Source organism: Taudactylus pleione, unplaced genomic scaffold (genome assembly GCF_031769625.1).
Source record: "Taudactylus pleione unplaced genomic scaffold, aTauple2 ptg000015l, whole genome shotgun sequence".
In the NCBI taxonomy this organism is placed as follows: Eukaryota; Metazoa; Chordata; class Amphibia; order Anura; family Myobatrachidae; genus Taudactylus; species Taudactylus pleione.
The window spans coordinates 6,891,540-6,915,109 of record NW_028284417.1 but is presented as its reverse complement, the minus strand read 5'-3'; the positions used below and the strand labels follow the sequence as shown (position 1 = coordinate 6,915,109).

At 47.6% G+C, this 23,570-nt stretch overlaps 2 protein-coding genes across 2 annotated transcripts in view; both read right to left on the bottom strand.

Annotated features, from left to right (window-relative positions):
- Window positions 1-23,570, bottom strand: part of LOC148542096 (CD109 antigen-like) — a 333,340-nt gene that overhangs the window by 289,900 nt on the left and 19,870 nt on the right. The window contains exon 3 of the mRNA XM_088470525.1: window positions 17,067-17,095. Within this exon, the coding sequence (XP_088326651.1) occupies window positions 17,067-17,095 (29 nt within the window). The remainder of the gene's footprint in view (window positions 1-17,066; window positions 17,096-23,570) is intronic.
- LOC148542097 (uncharacterized) lies at window positions 2,310-3,511 on the bottom strand. Its single transcript, XM_088472357.1, has 2 exons — window positions 2,811-3,511; window positions 2,310-2,346 (listed from the first exon to the last, which is right to left on the bottom strand). Exons 1-2 carry the CDS (start codon window positions 3,509-3,511, stop codon window positions 2,310-2,312), a joined length of 738 nt encoding a protein of 245 aa, XP_088328483.1.

Sequence of the window (23,570 nt, the reverse complement as noted above, 5' to 3'; positions counted from 1 at the left end):
ACGCCCACCAAAGGGGGCGTGCTGTCAATCAACATTGACAGCACGCCCCCTTTGATCGGACACAACGAGCGAAGGAAAGTCCTTCGCTCGTCGTGTCTGGCGCATGCGCACGACGGAGCTCCCTCCGTCGTGCGCATGCTCAGTGCAGACCATCGACCCACTTGCGAGCGTACAGCCGCTCGCGAGTGGGTCTGAATCAGGCCCAATGACCCGAAGCATACTGCTAAAGCAACACTCGAGTGGTTTACGGGGAAACATTTAAATGCGTTGGAATGGCCTAGTCAAAGCCCAGATCTCAATCCAATTGAGAATCTGTGGTCAGACTAGACGATTGCTGTTCACAAGCGGAAACCATCCAACATGAAGGAGCTGGAGCAGTTTTGCCTTGAGGAATGGGCAAAAATCCCAGAGGCAAGCTCATAATAGGATTTTGGTACTTACCGATAAATCCCTTTCTCCGATTCCACAGGGGACACTGGAGCCTCAGTACAATGGGGTATAGGAGTGTGTTAACCGGGAGCTGGCACCTTTAAATAAAAAACTACTGGTAGCTAGCTCCTCCCCCTCTATACCCCCCCCAGGTCAGTCTAAAAACAACTGTGCCCGAGGGGAGCTGGAAAGTAAGGAGAAGGAGACAGAAAAGCTACATTAATCACATATACATAAGAAAACAACATATACATGAAAACAAGAACAGTTCAGTCAGACAACATTAAACGCAAACCAGCGTCTGAACCTGTAAAACAGTAACAATGCAGGTAGAACAGCCTAGGGTGGGTGTCCAGTGTCCCCTGTGGAATCGGAGAAAGGGATTTATTGATAAGTACCAAAATCCTATTTTCTGCTTCATCCACCAGGGGACACTGGAGCCTCAGTACAATGGGGACGTCCCAGAGCTTACATTCCGGGTGGGAGAGCGCTGAGAGCCCTGCAACACCGCACGGCCAAACACCGAAGCGGAGGCCGCAAGAGTATCAAAACGATAGAATCGCAGGAAGGTATGCGTGTCTGACCAAGTGGCTGCTCTACAAAGCTGGTTTAAGGAAACCCCACGAGCAGCCGCCCATGAAGGACCAACTGAGCGCGTAGAATGCGCCGTAATAGGACCCGGTGGTTGTTTGGAAGCCACCACGTATGCTTGCCTGATAGTGAAGCGAATCCATCTAGAAATGGTCTGTTTGGAGGCCGGCCAACCTGGACGGGTCACATCAAACCGAATAAACAAGGCATCGGATTTACGGAGGGAGGCAGTCCTGTTAACGTAAATCCGGAGTGCTCTGACTACATCCAAGGATTTTGAATTGGAAGAGTCATCCTTAAACACCGGAACCACTATAGGCTGGTTTATATGAAAAGCTGTCACCACTTTGGGGAGAAAAGCCCTTTGAGTACGCAGCTCCGCCCTATCTTCATGGAAAATAAGGTAAGGAGGGCGGCAGGATAAAGCACTAAGGGCCTGATTCAGAGTCGCTCGTAAGCGGACGCTCGTTCGTTCCGAGCGATGTTCGCACATCTGCGCATGCGTATGGGTTGTAATGCGCATGCGCCAACCAGTCAGTGCGGTTGGAAATCGTGTTCTCGCAAAATAGCGAATGCCTGCTAATTTGAGTGACAGGATGAGGCATTTGTGGGTGGTAACAGGGGAAGGTGCTTGAAAACGGGGAGTGGAGATCCGAACGCAGGCATGCCAAACGGTCAAAACGGGCGTTTTAAGGGTGTGCATAATTAACAAAGCAGCGTCATCGACCACGTCACTTGGTTGTCTTTTAGCCTGAACTGCTCACATGATTGCGGTAGGAAAATGCTACCACAAGAATAGCGAGCAGTTCATACGCCTTTCGATGTACTCGATTAATCTAATAAATAGCGGAGATGACGTATGATGCGAGCGGCCAGGGGGCGTCTTTACAAAATAGCGAGCGCATGTTTCGTTCGCTCGTTCAGACATAGAGGCGTCAACAGACCGCAAAGAGAGAGCGCTTAATTTAAATATCCGGCCCCTTTTTCAGAACGACCGTCCGCAAATAGCGTCCGGCTCTGAATCAGGCCCTAAGTTCTGACACACGCCTTGCCAAATCGAGTGCCAACAGCAGAACCACCTTCCAGGATAAGTACTTTATCTCCACTCTCTGTAAAGGTTCAAAAGTATCAGACTGGAGGAAAGCCAACACCAAATCTAAATCCCATGGTGCCGTGGGAGGCACAAAAGGGGGTTGAATCCTCACAACTCCCTTGGAGAAAAGTCTGTATATCGAGAAGCAAAGCCAATTTTCTCTGAAAGAAAATGGACAACGTGGATACCTGTACCTTTAATGAACCAAGACGAAGACCTGCAATGAGACCAGCCTGAAGAAAAAGAAGGAGACATGATACCTTAAAGACTGACGGAGGAGAATTAAGTCTCTCACACCAAGCAACATATGTCTTCCATATGCGGAAGTATAATGTCGAGAAGTGACTTCTTTCCTAGCCCGAATCATTGTGGGAATCACATTAGACGGAATACCCTTTTTCCTGAGGACGGCCCTTTCAGTAGCCAGGCCGTCAAACGAAGCCGCCTTAAGTCGCGATAAACAAACGGGCCCTGAAGAAGGAGGTTGCCGTGAAGAGGCAGTGGCCACGGTTAGTCTATTACCAGATTCTGTATCTGGGAGTACCACGCTCGTCTGGGCCAATCTGGTGCTATCAAGAGCACCTTGATCCCTTCTCGCTTGATTCTTTGAAGCAGGCGCGGAATGAGCGGAAACAGAGGGAATAGGTAGATGTAATGAAACTTCCACAGAGCCGTCAGTGCATCCACTGCAGCTGACCGTGGGTCCCTCGTTCTGGAGAAGTAAACTGGTACTTGGTGGTTTAACCTTGAAGTCATAAGGTCGGCTTGAGGACAGCCCCACCTCAGAGTTAGTTGCTGGAACACCTGAGGATTGATTGACCATTCCCCTGGATGAACGTCCTGCCGACTGAGGTAGTCGGCCTCCCAGTTTTCTACTCCTGGGATGAAGATCGCAGAAATCGCTACTGCAAATTCCTCTGCCCAAATCAGAATCCTGGATACCTCCCTCATGGCAGCTCTGCTTTTTGTGCCGCCCTGCCTGTTTATATACGCCACTGCAGTGGCGTTGTCCGACTGGACTCTGATTGCCTGACCCTCCAGCAGCAGATGCGCCAGCTGGAGAGAATAAAATACCGCTCTCAACTCTAGGATATTTATGGGCAATCTGGCTTCCTGCTGCGTCCAGTGCCCTTGAAAATGCTTTCCCAGAGTCACTGCTCCCCAGCCCCTCAGACTTGCGTCTGTGGTGAGGAGGGTCCAATACCACACCGCAAACCTTTTCCCCGTCAGCAGGTGGGAAGGGTTCAGCCACCAAATGAGAGATGTTCGAGTCTGAGGCGCCAGCAGAACTCTCTGATGGAGAAAGAGGTGGGATCCCGACCACTGGGAGAGGAGATCCAGTTGAAAAGGACGGGCGTGAAATCTTGCATACTGAATCGCCTCGAAGGCGGCTACCATCTTCCCAAGAAGGCGGATACAGAGATGTACAGACACTCGGCGATGTTGTAAGACCAGGCGCACCATAAGCTGAATGGAGGCAGTCTTGTCTTGAGGGAGGAAAACTCTTTGCTGCACTGTGTCCAGTATCATTCCCAGGAATAGTAAACGTTGTGTAGGGATCAGAGAGGACTTTTTGAAATTTAGTATCCAACCGTGTTGGAGGAGGATGCTCTGAGTTAAGCGAATGTTCTTTAACAGCCGAGCTTCCAAAGAGGCTTTTATCAATAGATCGTCTAAAAATGGAACAATGACGACCCCTTGACCATGCAGTAGGGCCATCATTGCCGCCAAAACTTTTGTGAATACTCTTGGAGCTGACGAAAGTCCGAAAGGTAGGGCCTGGAATTGAAAATGAGAGTCTAGGACCGCAAAACTAAGGAAGGCCTGATGGGGGGGGCCAGATGGGGATGTGGAGATAAGCGTCCTTTATGTCTAAGGACACCAGAAACTTGTTCCGGTCGAGACCCGCTATAACGAATTGGAGAGATTCCATCTTGAATTTGAAAACTCGAAGATGAGGGTTTGGGCACCACAAATAGGCTTGAATAAAACCCTTGACCTCTTACCCTTGAACTCTTACCCTTGAACTATTACCTGAGACAGTAACAGCTTTTGTATTGCCTCCTGAATTTCTCCTCGTTTTTCTGCAACCAGAGGTAAACCGGTTTTGAAAAAACGAGAGGGAGGTTGGACCCCGAAGTCCAATTTCAGGCCGTGAATAATGATGTCCCTGACCCAGGCGTCCTGGCAAGACTGGATCCAAATGTCCTTGATATGCAAAAGGCGTGCCCCAACCCTGCGATCCCCCAAATGAGAAGGAAGGACGTCATGCGGCAGGCTTGGCAGCTGCCTTGTCCTGCTGAGAGTTGGAGGCGGCTGATGCTGAAGCTCTACCTCGGCCTCTGGAACCTCTGGAGAAGGCCGGGCCTCCTCTGGAACGTCCTCTAAATCTTCCAGAGGCACGAAAGGATCGAAAGGAGGGACCTGCTAAAGGTCTTCTAGTAGGAGGAGGAGCTGCAAATGGTAAGTAAGTGGATTTCCCACCTGTAGCTTGTGAGATCCACTTATCTAACTCCGATCCGAAAAGTACCTCCCCAGTAAAAGGAAGGGCCTCTACCGCTCTCTTGGACTCTGCATCTGCCTGCCATTGACGCAGCCACAGAGCCCTTCTAGAAGATATAGCTAATGCTGAAGATCTGGCGGATAGATTACAAATGTCCTTAGACGCTTCTCCGTGGAAAGCAGCAGACTCTGTAATCTGTTCGGCTAACTGAATTAAGTCGTCAGGTTGCGTACCTGTCTTAATCCCCTCTGCTAGCTGCAGCGCCCAGACTTCAATGGCTTTATTTACCCAACAACTAACTAGTGCTGGACGCATCAAAACCCCTGCAACTGTATACAAGGATTTTAATGTGTGTTCCATCTTCCTATCCGAGGTTTCCTTTCGGGAATCCGCGCCAGGCACCGGAAGCACCGTTTTCTTGGAAAGACGGGCTACTGATGGGTCCACTGCTGGAGGAGTTTCACATAATCTCCTACTGTCAGGTGGAAAGGGGTAATAAGACAGATATTTCTTAGAGATTTGAAATTTTTTGTCTGGGTGTTTCTATGCGGAAGAAAGAAGCTCATCCAGCTCCTCTGATGCTGGAAAGGTAACAGACTGTTTAAATCTTTTACCGAAAATAGATGGTTTTTCTGTAACCTCTAAATCTTCTACATGTAACATCTGGCGTACTGCTGTAATTAAAGCATCCACGCCCTGAGATGCAGGTTCGGGGTCCTCAGGAATGTAAGTTTCCTCTTCCTGAACCTCGCCCTCTTCAGTGTCCTGCAACTCCTCATCTGACTCACCCCAGTGTAAGGGGTTATGAATCAATCTCTTACTAAGGACCTGAGCAGGAGAAGATGCTGTTTGTCTCAGCCTCTCCCTGTCCTTACGAGCTGCTTCCAGCTCTGATGACAGATTTGATATGACTGCAGTCAATTGATCAGACCACATAGGCTGGACTACAAGATCAGTATCTTGAGGTATAGACACACATTTATCACACAGTAAGGAAGTATTAGACTGTCCCTGTGTGAATTTTTCACCACAAGTCTTGCATGAAAAAGACTTTTGTGCAGCTTTAGACCCCTTGGTAGACATGTCTATAGTACAGACACCACACCCACACACAGAGAGAAAGAGGACAGTAAAACTGCAATAACAGATTTTACAATCACACCACACAGAGACCCTGCTGAAAGGGGCACAGAGGTAAATAAACTATAATGCTTGCAGCGCTAACAGAATAGTGCTGATAACAAGAATAAAAATGCAAGTGCTGATACACAGAGTACTAGCCTGACTCCTGACACAGCTCTCTCTCCACCCTGTAGTGCATGAAAATGGCCACCAGCGTCCTTCTGGAAGCGCTGAGGCTGCAGGGAGGCTGGAGCAGAAGGAAAACTTTGGCTCCGCCCCCCCGCTATGGCGCTCTCAGCGCTAGCGGAGCGCACTGTGAATGCCCGCCTAAACACTTGTCCTGGCTTCTCTGCTAACCAGGGAGCCAGGGAACACTAACCTTAGCCCTGCCTGTGCTGCAGCGCGTCTTTGGGTACCCCAGAGACTGAGGTCTCTGTAGCAGGAGACCTCAGCACAAACCGCATGCAGCAGCGGTGAGGATCTCCCCGGCAGCTCCCTCGGCGCAGACAGGCAGGGGCAGTAGGCTGCCTGTCTGTCCTCTTGCTGATAGAAATCTTATTTTCAGAGCCCTAAGGAGGTTTACGTCCAGCTCCCAGGGCACATTTTATAGACTGACCTTGGGGGGGTATAGAGGGGGAGGAGCTAGCTACCAGTAGTTTTTTATTTAGAGGTGCCAGCTCCCGGTTAACACACTCCTATACCCCATTGTACTGAGGCTCCAGTGTCCCCTGGTGGATGAAGGAGAAATACAAAGCGACTTGCAGCTGTAATTGCCGCAAAAGGTGGCTCGACAAAGTACTGACTTTAGGGGGGTGAATAGTTATGCACGCTGAAGTTTTCTGTTATGTTGTCCTAAATGTTGTTTGATTCACAATATAAGAAAAAACACAACTTCACAGTTGTAGGCATGTTCTGTGAATGAAATGATGCACACCTTCAAACAATCCATTTTAATTCCACGTTGTGAGGAAACAAAACATGAAAAATGCAAAGGGGAATAAATACTTTTGCAAGGCACTGTGTATATATATATATATATATAGTCAGAAATCCGCTGCACTCGCCACTCCCAGATTGGGGGTGCAGACCTGCACTCGCCATTCCCAGGACTGGGGTGCAAGTAGCTTGTCACCACATTGCTTAAATAAATAAAAACAGAAAACTCAGCACCCACCATTGTTAAATCATTCATAATAATATATAAATAAATAATGGGGTTTTGGTTCATGGATTGATCAATGCATTAAATGTATGAACCAAAAAGGACACCCACTTTACCTTACACACATCCATAATGTTTAGCAAAATAGCAAAACCATCGGTAAAATCGAGTACCATCGCAGCCTCACGTACCCTTGCACAAGCCCTGACCTTACTCAGAAATTGCTAACAACCACGCATGCTATGAGACCTCATACTGCGTATGGGATCGCAGTGGATAATTTATGCACACCCCTGCAATGGCGTGCGAACGCACTGGCGCACCTGCGTTTGGCCGACCATCCCCTCTTTACCACCCACAAACGGCACTTCCTGTCAATCACTCTGCGATGGGTCTGCATAGCCGCTGCGATCGCTGTCCCCATCGCAGCGACTGGATCGCGCACACGCCCTGTGCATGCGTACGCATCGCAGTGCCTAACAATCGGCAGATTGTGTGCGTATTTGCAGTTACGTACGGTAGTAAATCAGGCCCATACAGTAATTAATGCAGGCTGGATTTATTGTGTGGGGATTACTTCAGCCAATATTTTAGAAATAAATCTTATCTGGATTTCTGCCAAATAGTAAGGATTTTAGAGTATTTGTTATTTGACCTCTTAGAAAGTGGAGTTTTACTGGTGCTTATACAGTGTATGGAACAGTCATTGTCTATGGTGATATCTCTTTATTTTCTGGCAAAGCTTTAGGCACTGTAATGGTGCTATTGGTCTCTCTCTCTATAGTGCTCTGTCTCTGTCAGCACTGGTTGGCTGGTGTCCTGTCTCACTTTATGTAGCTGGAGTCATGTGAGTATGAACCTAATGTTTCTAATACTATTCCAATCCTGGATTTCAATAACATTAAATATAAAAGTTCTTGTTACTAAGCTTGTGAGCTGCCTAGTTGAGCTGCTGAGGTAAAATTTGATGTGGATCAGGGCAGTAATAACATAAGTGTGACTGTGTGAGTGGTGGCAGTTTATCATTGGCAGTGTCTCCATCAAATGTGGCTGCATGCCTCACACTGAAGGTGCATTCTCTATGTTCCACTATTACACTACCTCAGACCTCTGCCCATACTCTGGCAGCCATTTCAGCACGTTCCCCATATTCTCCTCCTGGGGGTCACCAGCCCTCTCCCTCACATATCTCTGTGACATCTGCGGGTGTCACCAGCGCTGGAGCCTGTCCCCTCACTCAGGCCATTACCTCAGGAACTGCTCTCCCTTTCCCCTCATCATACTGTATGTAGGGCAGCCAGCAAGTCCAATCAATTACCTCATACCAACTGTCCCCCTGCTTGCCACACAGCTGTATGTAGTGCCTTCTGAGTTGCCATGACAACCTCCCTTACCCAATACTGGTTGCATTTGCATTAACCCCCTCATTGCTGACATAAGTATAAATGACAATGGGAGTTACATTTTCCCTACACAAATATATCCATAGATCCTATTATGCACAAGCCACTTTAAGATAAATTACTATATATATTAGGGATGTGCAGGCTCGGATAGGTTCGAGTTTGCACGTTGAGTTTGGATTTTTCCCTCCAAAAAAACGGAACTCAGAAAGAGGCTAAACGTCATCTTACATGGACGAACATCATCATTCCTGGACTTTTGTCCTCACAACGTGGAATTAAAATGGATTGTTTGAAGGTGTGCATCATTTCATTCACAGAACATGCCTACAACTGTGAAGTTGTGTTTTTTCTTATATTGTGAATCAAACAACATTTAGGACAACATAACAGAAAACTTCAGCGTGCATAACTATTCACCCCCCTAAAGTCAGTACTTTGTCGAGCCACCTTTTGCGGCATACTTACCACCCGCGCACGCAGGGGGGGTTTCCGAGTACCTAGAAACCCCCCCTGCCCGCCATTCCATCGCAGCCCAGTTAACAATAATTTTTTTTTGTTTAAAACATGTGAGCCCGGCAACTGTCCCTGGCTGAGCTGCCTGTAGGGGGAGGTGCAGCGCTTGCGCACAGTTCCTCCCGGGCAGTTCCCATAGGGCACAGCACACCAGCATTGTTGGAGTCATCGGAGCCTGCTGCGTGACAGTGACCAGCGCTCTCTCCCAGAGCCACACCACAGGTGGGTGTAATGTTTTACATGTGGGGGGAGGGTGATCTTTCTCAGTGTGCCAGTCTGTGCGTGTATAGACTTTGTCAGTGTGTGTGTGAGTAGGCTTTGTCAGTGTGTGTGTGTCAGTGTGTGTGTGTGTGTGTGTGTGTGTGTGTGTGTGTGTGTGTGTGTGTGTGTGTGTGTGTGTGTGTGTGTGTGTGTGTGTCAGTCTGTGTGTGTGTGTGTGTGTGTGTGTGTGTGTGTGTGTGTGTGTGTGTGTGTGTGTGTGTGTGTGTGTGTGTGTGTGTGTGTCAGTCTCTGTGTGTGTGTATAGGCTTTGTCAGTGCAGTGTCTGTCAGTGTGTGTGTGTCTAGGCTTTGTCAGTGTATATGTGTGTCAGTGTATATGTGTGTCAGTGTGTGTGTGTCTAGGCTTTGTCAGTGTATATGTGTGTCAGTGTGTGTGTGTCTAGGCTTTGTCAGTGTATATGTGTGTCAGTGTGTGTGTGTCTAGGATTTGTCAGTGTATATTTGTGTCAGTGTGTGTGTGTATATGCTTTGTCAGTGCAGTGTGTGTATATGCTTTGTCAGTGCAGTGTGTGTGTTAGTGTGTCTGTGTCAGTACAGTCTGTGTCAGTGTGTGCGTGTATATGTCACTGTGTATGTTTGCGGTGCCGCCTTTTTATTTCTTCAAGGAGCTGAAAAGCTCCATATAAATATAGTCAAGTAGACTCCAAATAAACAACCACATACAGGCAGCGCTCCTCAGGTACTCAATAATCCAAGCTTGTTAATCCATTACTGTGCAACGTTTCAGATGCAATTATTACATATTTTGTCAAGGCATTGATGAAATATGTAATAAATTAATCTGAAACGTTGCACAGTAATAGATTAACAAACTTGGATTATTGAGTATTGATTATTGAGTACCCGAGGAGTGCTGCCTGTATGTGGTTAGATATTTTGCCATTGGTTTTGTAACCAAGTTGGAAACCCCCCTTTCAAAATCCTGCGTTTGCCACTGCTTACCATGCTCACAGTGGCGCTTTCCAACCTCCCCTCCTGGCTCCTGCTAGGCTCATGTCTGTCCTGTCACCCTAGCAGTGGGAGCCATTGTGGGGCGCACATATTACCATTATATCCCTCAGGGATGAATGACACACAGTTATTTGTTTATAACTGAAAGAGGAACACAGGAAGCTCACAACCTAATGAGCTGGTATATGATACAGCCACGACAGAAGCACTCTGGGACATCAAGTCATCTCAGATACTATTTAATGAAAACAAACAACCCTGCTGTTTAGGACTTCGATGCTAATGAGTAAAAGATACAATTTATCCAAACTAATTAGGTGTATCGCTGTTTTAAGATTATGAAGTATGCCTGCAAGGGGACCGCTATAGATTATACCAGCAAACACAATTAGTATTACTCTATTATAGCTATTATACCTATTATTGAACAACAGTCTCTAGTACTATTAGGAATCACACACCATCTTTCAATTGCTGACAATAACCTGTTTTAGACATATTGAATATGCCCGTATGGGGACCAGTATGATAGGGAACAGCAATGTTAACCAATTGGATCAAATACAATTCCAGCTAAATACAGTAGATGTAGTCCATGTCTAAATTACTAAGCTACAATGCACTATACCAGCTGCCAATGACATGAAGCTATTTATACAAATATATAGTGGAAACTATTTTTCGGATGTGCTTTAATGAGAGATGAACCTACTGTATAAACTAAAATATCCAAGGGATTAACACTTATGTTACAAAGTTATCTGTACAGTTGACATTATAATAATCCAAGGGGTTGATTCAATTATAAGCTAGTGACTCGCGGGCACGAGTAAAGCTGTAGCGATGGGGATTCGTTCCGACATCTGAATGAATGCCCTTGAATGGGGATTGCCAGTACACACTGGAACGAGTTACGAACGACTAAACGATTATTGTTCCGTCCTTCATAACATACTACAGGTCAGTGCAGCACATCAAAGCCAGATGTCGTCGCTAGCGACCACGAGAGCGCACAATAGCCCGTACACACTCAGCAATGTAGGCTATTTGTCATTTCGAAGTGTGTACCCAGCTTAAGTGCGGCTATATATGCCACCATAGGGCTGCGTACAAAAATTCACGAGTCTGGGGTGAAATTGGGCCAGGACGGGGGTGAAATTTAGCTGTCGTTGCTGTTGTTTCTAAAGCAAAAGCAACTCGCCCTCTCAAGTCTCTTTCAGTTGACCCCCAAGACTACAATAGAAGTAATACAGATCATCTGCTCTTAAGAGATAAAAAATTACAGTCCCAATAAATGTAACAAAGAAGTGTCAATGTATTACATTACTGTAGAATTTGTCACATGTGGCTACAAAGCAATAATAACAAACACACATATGCATGCAAAGTGATCAGATGAACTATACTCAGCAAGTTTTAATCACCAATATTCCTTTATTTCTACACTATTTCTACCTATTTTTTGCTATTCTTTTAAATAATTTTGCTACAATATCTATCTCAACTATGGGAATAATGATAAATTAATAAAATGACACAACATATACATTAGTATGAAAATAGTATAGCTAGACTAACTGCTTACATTAAGTCAAAATATTCTAAATATTTAAATAGAAGGGAGACAATGTGATAGTAGAAGTATTTTATTTAACAGTTTAGGGGGAGACGTATCAAGCCTTGGAGAGATATAAAGTACCAACCAATCATCTCCTGTTTTTTTCAAACACAGCCTTTAAGATGACAGTTAGAAGCTGATTGGTTAGTACTTTATCTCTTTACAAGTACTAATTATTAGTATTAGTATTTATTAAGGAGATTATGCAGTACAAAATCACATAACTGGAAATATCAAAATAACCATCCATGCAATAGTAAATATGATCATAACAGACTAGAAATACAAATAAGAATATAGAGTGGGGGTGTATAAGTAATTTTTAGGAGAGTTTTATCTATTTTAACAAATATCTTCTGTAGTCTTGGTGCACCACGCCCAACTGACTCACCATTTATCATAGTACAGCTGTACACACATGTAAAGATTTTTTGTTCAACCATCCAACTAGTTGATTGGTTGGAATGAAAATCTGGTAACGTATGGGAGTAAATGATGACCAACAATTTGCTCCTAAATGCCAGAAAACAGATGAAATTGGACGTTCAGACAAGTTTGTTAACTGTTTGATCTAAACAATTTGTTCATACAACAGTTTTTGTCCATTTTCCGTCGTTTGGGAGCAAATTGCTGATTGTCATTTGCTTTCATACCTTACCAGATTTTCATTCCAACCAATCAACTAGTTGGATGGTTGGACAGAAAATCTTTACGTGTGTGCCCAGCTTTAGTGTGATACTTCTGATTTGGTCAGAGTGTATGCACCTAATTTTTCTATGTGTATTGAATATCTCTAAAAGCATATAGCAGAGGCGTCACCGGGTCTGGTGACACCCGGAGCGCACCCCATAGCCCATACTTACCTTCTCTCCCGGATGTGTTGGGAGGCCCCTGAATTTTCGGGGAACCACCCGCACCCCTGGAAGAGTATCCACATATTTCGCATCCTGCCCACTTCCTAATAATTGCCATAAAATGCGGCTCCGAATGGAGCGGGAGGGGCTAAATTACGCTAATTTAGCCAAGCCCACTCCTCTCGCTCCCACGAATCGCAGCAGTTTCCCATGACAGGAGTGGGGCCTAATGACATAGGATTTCGGCTGCCGCCCCCCAAAGTGGCCACCTGTGTCTGCTCTCCAGGCATCTCCCGGGGAGCAGATACTAAAAGTAGGTAAGCATGCCATAGCCCCCCATTGCGCGGGGGGCATATACCGAAAATGGGGGCCTAAAATAAGGGGCATGGTCTATCGGGAAATCTCGGCTGCATCACTCCGGGGGTGTGCCCAGGATCCCCAGAGATGCTAGGCTGCCCCTGGAGTACCTGCACTATCGGCTCCTCCGCTGTGACAGGAGCCGAGTTCTGCAGGAGAATGTGACACTGCAGTACCCGGCTCCTGTCAATAAGTAGGAGGCAGCATTTTGGTGTCACCCCCTATGAGGGTGAACCCTAGTGCGGCCTGCACCCCCAGTGTGACGCCACTGCATATAGAAAATGAAATTATATAGATAATAAAATTAATTATATAAAATGTAGAAATTTACTTTACAGTCACGATCAATATTTTGCTTTCATTTTCTGCATTTGTAACATGAATGTACATGTTTGTCATAAACCCAATTCAACTATATTTACATAATAACAGTGGGCGAAGTGTGCCGATATGTAACGATATGACATACCGGCACTTCTAAATTTGCACTGTCCCTGAAGTTTCTCAGAGAAACTTCAGACACAATGTAAATTTACAGGTGGATTGCACAGCAATCTACACTGTAGACCTGGTACCTGCGGCTCGTGGTTACTGGGTCTACATTACACAGTCAGTGTTAATTGATGATAAATCAATCCCCTTCAGTAACTGTACTCTGTGATGTCATCATGAGCTGTCAGACCATGTGACCGCTCAGTGTCCCTGGGTCCTGCAGAGTGATATAGTTATAGTGTGCTGAGGTCGCTTGCTTGTTGCATCAGCTCACAATGGGGGGAAGCAGGCTGCACATGATGGGGAATGGCAGATGCAGGGGGGCACACATGGGAGCATGTAGGGAAGCAGGCTGCTGTTAATGGGGAATGAGAGATGCTGAGGGCACACATGGGAGCATATGGGGAAGCAGGCTGCTAGTGATGGGGAATGGAAGATGCTGGGGCACACATGGGAGCATGTGGAGAAGCAGGCTGCTGGTAATGAGGAATGGGAGAGGCTGAGGGCACACATGGGATCATATGGGGAAGCAGGCTGCATGTGATGGGGAATAGGAGATGCAGGGGGCACACATGGGAGCATGTAGGGAAGAAGGCTTCTGGTAATGGGGAATAGGAGAGGCTGAGGGCACACATGGGATCATATGGGGAAGCAGGCTGCATGTGATGGGGAATAGAAGATGCAGGGGCCACACATTGGAGCATGTAGGAAAGCAGGCTGCTGGTAATGAGGAATGGGAGAGGTTGAGGGCACACATGGGAGCATGTAGGAAAGCAGGCTAATAGTGATGGGAATGGAAGACACTGGGGGCACACATGGGCACATGTGGGGAAGCAGGCTGCTGGTGATGGGGAATGGGAGACACTGAGGGCACACGAGGGAACATGTAGGGAAGCAGGCTGGAATGTTAGACACATTTTTTTTCTAGCCCTAATCTTCACCCTAACCCTAACCCTTGCCTTGGTGCAAATCCCTAACCGTAGGTGCCTGATCCTAACCAATCCTTCTAGTGCCTAACGCTAACCCTCCAATAAGTGCCTAACCCTAACTCCTGGTGCCTAACCCTAACCGTTTTGTAAGTGCCTAACCTTAACCATTGGAGTAAGTGCCTACCCTAATCCTCCGGTAAGTGCCTAAACTTAAATATAAAAAGAAATAAATGTGTCGACCTTCTTCCATGTCGACCTTTATTGTGTTGATCTTTTGTCCCTGTCGACCTATTGACTGTCTAACATCTGGGGCCAAAAGTAATATGGTGAGAGTTTAGAAACTATGAGAGAAACCTGTCACATTTCTAAAATCAGCCAATGTAATAAAGTCACAGAACATGCAAACTCGCATGTTTTTCACAGTCAGATTTAAACTCTTATCCAGGTGTTTCCTGTATTGAAAATACAACTCAATCAATGAATTAGCGTGAGAGTTTTACTGCTAAACTCTCATATTTTCTAAACTCTCACCCTATTACATTTGGCCCCCAGTGTCTATCTAGAAATTGTCAACCTTTTTACTGTCTATCTATAGTCCAGATACCTGGTGAAGCAGTCTGCTGGTGATGGGAAATGGGAAATGCTGGAGGCACAATGGGGATCATGTAGGGAAGCAGGCTGCTGGTGATGGGAAATGGGAGATGCAGGGGGCACACAGGGGACGATGTGAGGAAGCAGGCTGCTGGCGATGGGGAATGGGAGATGCTGAGGGCACACATGGGAGCATGTGGGAAAGCAGACTGCGGGTGATGGGGAATGGGAGATGCTGGGTGTACACAGGGGAGCATGTGGAGAAGCAGGCTGCTGGCGATGAAGAATGGGAGACGCTGTTGGCACACAGGGTGGCATGTGGGGAAGCATGCTGCTAGTGATGAAGAATAGGAGACACTGGGGGGACATGTGGGGAAGCAGGCTGCTGGTGGTAGGGAAATGGGAGATGCAGGGGGCACACAGGGGACAATGTGAGGAAGCAGGCTGCAGGTGATGGGGGGCACACAGGGGGCATGTGGTAAAGCAGACTGCTGGTGATAGAGAATGCCAGGGAGATGCTGCGGGCAACAGAAGGATCAGTGACACACCTAAGGAGGGTTCAGTGAGACAGCTAAGGAGGGGTCAGGGTGCAGGTATGAAAGAGCGAAGCAGGAACTGAGAAGTGCAGGGAGTGAAAGAGGGACTTAGGGTGAGAGGTGCAGGTACTAAAAGGGTAGCAGGAAATGGAAGTGGCAGGGGTAGGTAAAGTAGAGAGAGAATTAGGTGATCTGACACAGAGACCATGTTGGGAATGAGAGAGAGGGTTACCTGGCATGAGAGATATACTGTAGGAACATGTGAGATAAGGTGAATAGCTATACATCATATAATATGTTTTATATTATACTACATAGTGCTAAAATAACTCTGAGAAGACATTGGTGTTTTTGTAATATTGTATCCATACATTTGACATTTTACAAAAACAGTTAGAGAATGGGCCAAAAAAATAACTCAGTGTACCCATAAAGACTTGTTCTATATTTACATCTTAGTAACTGGAGCAACTCACATTTTCTTCGGCCTTACATAAGCCGTTTATCAAATGTTCGTCATTTACGTTTCCTTACTATCTCCCTTCTCCCTGATTTTCTAACTACAGTACAGCTGGTGCAAGTTTCCAGAGTGTGTCTGATAGTACACAGATGCAAGATGCTGCAAGTGGGAATCTCAGTGTTGAAGAAATTAGCCGCGGCATTAGCATAAAGATGTGTGACTAAGAATCATGTCCCATGCCCTTATTCAATACTAGCTGGGATGCGCGGCATTGCCCGGGTTAAAGACTGGACCCTGAAGTACACCTGCAGCCTTTATTTGTTTACATTGTCCTCGCCTATAACATCTTTCCATTGATCAATTCCAATTTCCACTGGAGCCAGCCCTGGAACCTGTGTAATTTAAGTGTGTCCCCATTTTTAGCGATTGTGTTACAGTGTGTTGCCCTGACGAAGTTCAAACCTAAGCAAAAACCTAATCCTGGTCAAGCTACACCACCATGCCAAATTTGGTGGAGCTAGGGGCATGCACTGCTGAACGCAGATTCCCGATTATCAGGAATCTGGCATGCGCAGGACCCATTCTGCGAGTGTGCACAATGTGTCCTGCTCAATCGCACGAAAGCCCTTGAATGCCTCTGCCTGCTTGACAGGCAGAGGCATTTAAGAGGCGGAGCAGGGGTGGACGTTTTTAGGGAGTCGCCAGCCCAGAGACTGAGTGGACGTACGCAGTGTTCTGGGCTCGCAAGCTGGCCAGCCTGAGTAAGCAGAGGCTTACTCAGCTGTCCACCCGCTTGGCGCCATCTACCATCCGTCGCAATGCTGGGATTGCAAATGCAGCAGGGGGTGTCATACATCTCCTGCTGCATTTTAATTATTGCAAGGTTTGCAATTGTAAAGTTGCCTGTTTGTAGCTTTGCAATTGCAATCCTTGCTGAACCAGGTCCTAGGTCCAAAACTCTGGCCATGCATAAAAGATAAAAAGACGGACAGACAGACAGATAGACATATAGACGCTTTCTCACTTTATATATAGGTATTTGCTTTCTAAACTCAATATTATTGAAGTTTTATCTTTGCAGAGCATTTGCTTTTGCCTCAAACTGAACAGCAATTCTAGGGAAGGGGTGGTTTAGATAGAGTTTTCAGTTGCTTCATCATTTATACATATACACTTACTTGTGGAAGCACCAGTTTTCCAATGGATCCTGTATTAAAAAATCAAAATACAAATGAACATAATTCACTTCTTGTCATGCATCAGAATTAGACTTCACAAAATGAACCTGCTTCATTTCCCTCCATAGATCTGCACACCAGCTCACTACACTTGTTGACTTATTTTTGTTTTTGTTTGTTCCATTACCAATTTGTATTTGAAGAAGTAGAGAAATTGCTAATGTGAGCTTGTATACTGGTTACAAAAAATTATTCAGCTATATATTTTACATCATATCTTATAATTGAATCAAAATGATAAGAATGCTCCCAAGAATGCTCTTGGTGTATTAAGAAAAATGAATTTGGATGGACAAAATATTTTTTCATAGTTAACCTCCCAGTATTTAAGGTTCTTTGTAAATCTTATTCTAAGAAATACCAAGGGGTATATTTACGAAAAAGGTAAATTTTAATTGATTTGATCAATTGAAAATCGATTTATTGAATAATATACAATTTTTGATTTGTTTTTTTAAGTATTAGTAAATGTGCGATTTAGCCCCAGAAACACAACATCGGGCCTTAGTTTGACCTAGATGGTCCACTGAGCATCACATCAAGGTGCACATCCAGATGACCCAGGTAAACTATTTATGCACCTAGATGGGTGGCAGGCTCGTTCTGGGCCGCCGGGGAGCCGGGTAATTCCCCAGTGGGCCCCACTGATTTCAGGCCACACCCCTTTCTGAGAGGGGACAGGTCTTTGCGGGCAGCGATCACGTGCGCGGGGGGGTGGTTTGCTGCCCAGCATGTACAGTAGTAGTGCTGTCCCTGCCGCGGTCCAAGCTGGAGAAGGTGAGTGGGGGAGAGCCACTATCACTTTTCCGCCCCCTTCCTCCACTTATCCTCCACCTCTGTGGTCCATGCCACGGGATGACCAGTTGGAGGGGGAGGAGGGGCCACCATCACTTCTCCTCCACACTCCTCCCCTTAACTCCACTTATTTTTCCGTCTTTGTCTTCCTCTGACTTCAATTGAGCATGTCTTTACCGTCAGCGCTGGGTGACGTCAGGATCTGGTGATCATGCCCAGTGCCACAATATCCAGTCTCAGTCTAGGAGGAGCAGGTAGCTGTATCCACACGCTGCAACTAGTTATCCAGGAGGCCTGGTAAGTAAAGGCATTCAAGTCAAGTGCTGTACTGCAGCTGCTGCTGTCATTATTGACTGATTACTGGTTTAAGGGCTTGATTTAGCAAGGATCGCACTTGCTAAGACGCACGCAATCGGCCGATTGTTGCGTACTGCGCATGCATCGCAGTGCGTGAACTGGTCACTGCAATCGGGACTTTGATCACAGCGGCTACGCAGACCCATCGCAGAGTGATAGATAGGAAGTGCCATTTGTGGGTGGTGACGGGTGGTGGTCACGCCAGTGCATTTGTACACCATTGTATGGGCGTGCATAAATTAGCCACTTAGATACCATATGTAGGCCTCATAGCTTGTGCTGAAATTAGCAATTCCTGAGTGAGGTCTGACCTGCCTTAACTTTGCGTATGGGTCCGATGGTACTCGATTGTACCGATGTTCTCACAGTCTTGCTAACCATTACGGATGTGCGTGTAGGTGAAGTTATTATTATGAAGTATTTATGCAATCATTATGTAATATGTATCCATTTTGTGTGTGTATGTATATATATATATATATATATATATATATATATATTTATATATTTATATTTATATATTGTCACAAAACGGGAAGAAAATCATCCAGTAGTGCGGTAAAACAGTGGATTGTTTATTCACTGCAGCTTAGCAGACACTTCACAGCCAACATCAAGTTAAGTTTGCCACTCTGGCTTAGAGACTGCATACACAATATCTTTGGACCATCCAGGTCCTGGCACCGGGATCGGTATGAAATACTGCATGTTCAAATCCCGACGCCGGAAGACCGGCACCAGTGAAGATCCCGACAGCAGGTAAGGTAAATACTAACTAACCTAACCCCCCGCCTAACCCTAACCCTCCCTTAGGGGTGCCTAACCCTAACCTCCCCCCCAAGTGGCTAACCCTAACCCCCCTGTAAGTGACTAAACCTAACCCCCCCTTCCCCGCAGCCTAAACCTGAGTCTCCCATGGGGGGTGCCTAACCCTAACCTCCACCACGGGGGTGCCTAACCCTAACCCCCTTTCCCCTAGCCTAACCCTCCTGGGCGGGTGCCTAACCCTAAGTCCCCCCCCCCCGGAGCCCCTAACCTAACCCTCCCCCCCTGTGGCTGTCCGTGCCCGGCGCCAGGCTTACCTTCGATCAGGATGATGGGCGTCGGGCTCCCGGCGTAGGTAAAATGACAGGCGTCGGGATTTCGACGCCTGTCATTAGTCCCTTGCCGGGATTAGACAGTCAGGATTCCGACGGTCGGCATTTAGATCGTCGGCATCGCGACTGCATACCCTGGCACTCTTATGCGAACCACCACCCCCGGCCTTTCGCCTGGCCAGCTTGTCCAGCATCAGGAGCACTATGCTTTGCTTCCAGCAACGCCTTAAGACCAACTCACAGGTGGTGCTGATTGCTTGGTTGGGAATCATAGCACACTGCATAACCTGGACTGGACCTGAGACCAGCCTACACCCAGGTAATCAAGTGGTGAGTATTACCTCTGTCTTGTGACACTGTGGCCTCCCTGCCACAATATACACACAACAGTTACCAAAACTCCATCATTACAGTCTAGATTTAAGGGTTATCCATGCTCCATGCTTGAGTCCCGATGGTTAAGTTAAATTGACTGTGGTACTAATTACAGTAAGTCACCTGTGCTCAAGCATAGATATCCTTAAAACCTGGTCTGTAATGGCGGAATTTGGGAAACTCTGGAATACACTATACATAGGTTATGCTCCCACCAACTGCCCTCCCTCTCCACCTTTTTCTGTAGAACAGAGGTTCCAAGCTCCACCATTACAGTTTTTCTTTTGTAGGTGTGTGCCGGGGGTGTGCTGTTCCAGAAATGGGGGTGGTGGTGCCGGGTATGAGGAAGGAGTTGCCGGGGGGAGGGGAGGAGATGCCAGGGGAGGCCCAAACCATATTTTTGCACCAGGGTCCACCACTCTCTAGTTCCACCACTGCCAGCAGCTGTATTCGGACGATAAGCAACTGTAAGTTCATTGCAATTCTCATCTCCTTTCAATATTCTTCTTTGTGCTGTGAATTGTTTGTGCAGATGTCCCTGGGGTCTGGTGGTTTCCCTTACCTGAGCTAGACCATTGCACTAGAAGGCGACTGATAATAATAACCAGTGCTGATGCAGAACCTCTTTGGATGCCATTCAGAATCAATGATCAGTGCAGATTGACAGCTTGGTTTGCCTGTGGTTCTGCAGCAGCCACAGGTTAAAGTGCATCAATGAGGTGCATTCTCCCCATCGGGTTGGGTATGAGATGCCGGCGTTTGGGATCCTGATGGTCAGAATCCCGATGCTTGCATCCCGATAGGGTTAGAATACTGACACTTTGACGATATCCGAACCTTCCCCCTCTCCCTACCCTAACCCTCCCTCCCCGGGGCCTGATCCTAACCTCCCCCCAGTGCCTAAACCTAACCTCCACCTCCCTGCATTCTAAACTTAACCCTCCCCTCTTAGTGCCTAACCCTAACCCCCCCCCCCCCCGGTGCCTATCTTAAATCCCCCCCTGTCGTGCCTAAGTGCCTAACCCTAGCCCTTCCCCCTAGGGGTGCCTAACCCTAACCCCCCCAAAAAACCTAACCTTATCCCCACTACGCTTCCTAAACCTAACCCTACCCCCCTGCGGCTAAGGGCACCCTAACTTACCTCGTGCGGACTGGCGTCCTTCTGCGTTCCTGTGTGGGGATTAAGTATTTAGCATCATGTAAGTAGTTAGTTTATTGTTGTTATTGTCTTAGAGCATTTGCCTGAGATCGCAATGGACTTTGGGGCCTATTTATTAAAGATCACATTTGTAATGTGATCTGGGTGCGATATTAGCACCCATGATCGTATTGCCATTGCTATCTCAGCTAGATTTGTGAAATGTAGCCCATAGGCTATAGCGGGCTATGCAATCTTCAGATGCTTCACATTCCGGAACTTATTTATTTATTACCAGTTATTTATATAGCGCACATATATTCTGCAGCGATTTACAGAGAATATTTGAACGATCACATCAGTCCCTGTCCCAGTGGAGCTTACAATCTATGGACCTGATTCAGAGCCACTCGCAAGATGCGGACGCTCGCTCCCAGTGTATGCAAATCCAGTGCATGCCCAGCAAGGCAGGCTATCGCACGGCAAATTATTAGCACGCCCACTATGTCTTGGCGAGCGATCACTTTGTGTAAGCAGACGCCCACCAGCCATTCATAAGATGCCCACTTGCGCACGTCATCTCCAGGAAGTGCATGAAAACATTGGTACATCGAGCACCATCGGATGTTGACTATACCTGGTCGCAAGCACTGCGATCAGTTTAGTGTGAAATACAACCAGGTGATGTGTACAATGACGCTGCCTGTTAATTATGCTCGCCTATGAAACGGCTTTGAAACACACAGGCACGCCTGCGTTCGCACCTCCACTCCCCAGTTTCTAGTGGCCTACCCGTTACCACCCACAAACGGCCTCTCCTGTCACTCATTCAACTGGGCTGTCTATGCTGAGCGAGTGAGTGCTTCCTGATCTGTTGCAGAGGTTCGCGCACGCCCAATGTGATGCATACGCATGCGCAGAACGCAAATATCGGCCAGCAATGAGCGAGCGCATCCTAGCGAGCAGGTCTGAATCAGGTCCTATATTCCCTACCACATGCTCACACACATACACACTTGCTGGGGGCCAATTAACCTACAAGTATATTTTCAGAGCGTGGGAGGAAACCAGAGCACTCGGGGGAAACCCCCACAAGCACAGGGAGAATTTACAAACTGCATATAGTTAAGGCCGTAGTGGCAATTGAACCCACAATTTAACCCACAACCTCAGATCCTGGCCTCTACCGTCTACCGTTCACTGACAGTCTGCTGCCGCTCTGCGTGTGAACATGCAGGACCTGTATTCAGTGGCGTCACAAGGGGGGTGCGGGGGGTGACACCAAAAGCAACGCTTATGCCCGCACACCCCGCTGCCACATTCCCTCTGCAGCCACATAGTGAACTATTTTCCCGGATCCGCCCACTTCCCCAGCCACCACCCACCCCTGCCGCCGTCACCGTGCTTCAAAGTTGGTTCTTTTAAAAGAAAGCGCGCAGCGCGTGACTTCATGGCGTCACACTGTGCTGCCGCCGCTGCTGAGAAAGAGGAGCCCACTGCCTTCTCACTCACCCGTCTGCCGCTGCCAGTCGTCCATTCACCCACTCGCCGCTGCTGCTAGAAGGCTGAATAAGAGGAGCCGTAACCAGAAGGTAAGTATGAGAGGGCTGGGCTGTAAACAGAAAGGCAGGCTGGCTGGCTGGCAGGGGGCAAAGAGGTGGGGCCTGGCTGGCTGGACACAGAAGGGAGACAGGCTGTCAGGGGACACAGAGGGGGGGCGCATGCTGTCTGGGGACAATGAAAGGGGGCATGCAGTCAGGGGACACAGAGGGGGAGCATGCTGTCTGGGGACAAAGAAGGGGGGCATGCATGCTATCAGGGGACACAGATGGGGGGAGCATGCTGTCAGGGGACAATGAAGGGGGGCATACTGTCAGGGGACACAGAGGGGGGAGCATGCTGTCTGAGGACAAAGAAGGGAGGCATGCATGCTGTCAGGGGACACAGAGGTGGGGAGCATGCTGTCTGGGGACAAAGAAGGGAGGCATGCATGCTGTCAGGGGACACAGAGGGGGGTGCATGCTGTTTGGGGACAAAGAAGGGAGGCATGCATGCTGTCAGGGGACACAGAGGGGGGTGCATGCTGTTTGGGGACAAAGAAGGGAGGCATGCATGCTGTCAGGGGACACAGTGGGGGGAGCATGCTGTTTGGGGACAAAGAAGGGAGGCATGCATGCTGTCAGGGGACACAGAGGGGGGAGCATGCTGTTTGGGGACAAAGAAGGGAGGCATGCATGCTGTCAGGGGACACAGAGGGGGGAGCATGCTGTTTGGGGACAAAGAAGGGAGGCATGCATGCTGTCAGGGGACATAGAGGGGGGGAGCACGCTGTTTGGGGACAAAGAAGGGGGGCATGCTATCTGGGGACAAAGAAGGGGGGCGTGCTGTCTGGGGACACAGAAGAGGAACATGCTTTCTGGGGACACTGAAGAGGGGGCAGGCTGTGAAGGGGGCATGCTTTCTGGGGACACAGAAGGGGGGCATGCTTTCTGGGGACACAGAAGGGGGGCATGCTTTCTGGGGACACAGAAAGGGGGCATGCTTTCTGGGGACACAGACGGGGGGCAGACTGTCTGGGGACACAGAAGGGGGGCATGCTGGCTGGGGACACAGAAGGGGGTGCTGGCTGGGGACACAGAAGGGAAGCAGGCTGTCTGGGGACACAGAAGTGGGGGTTGGCTG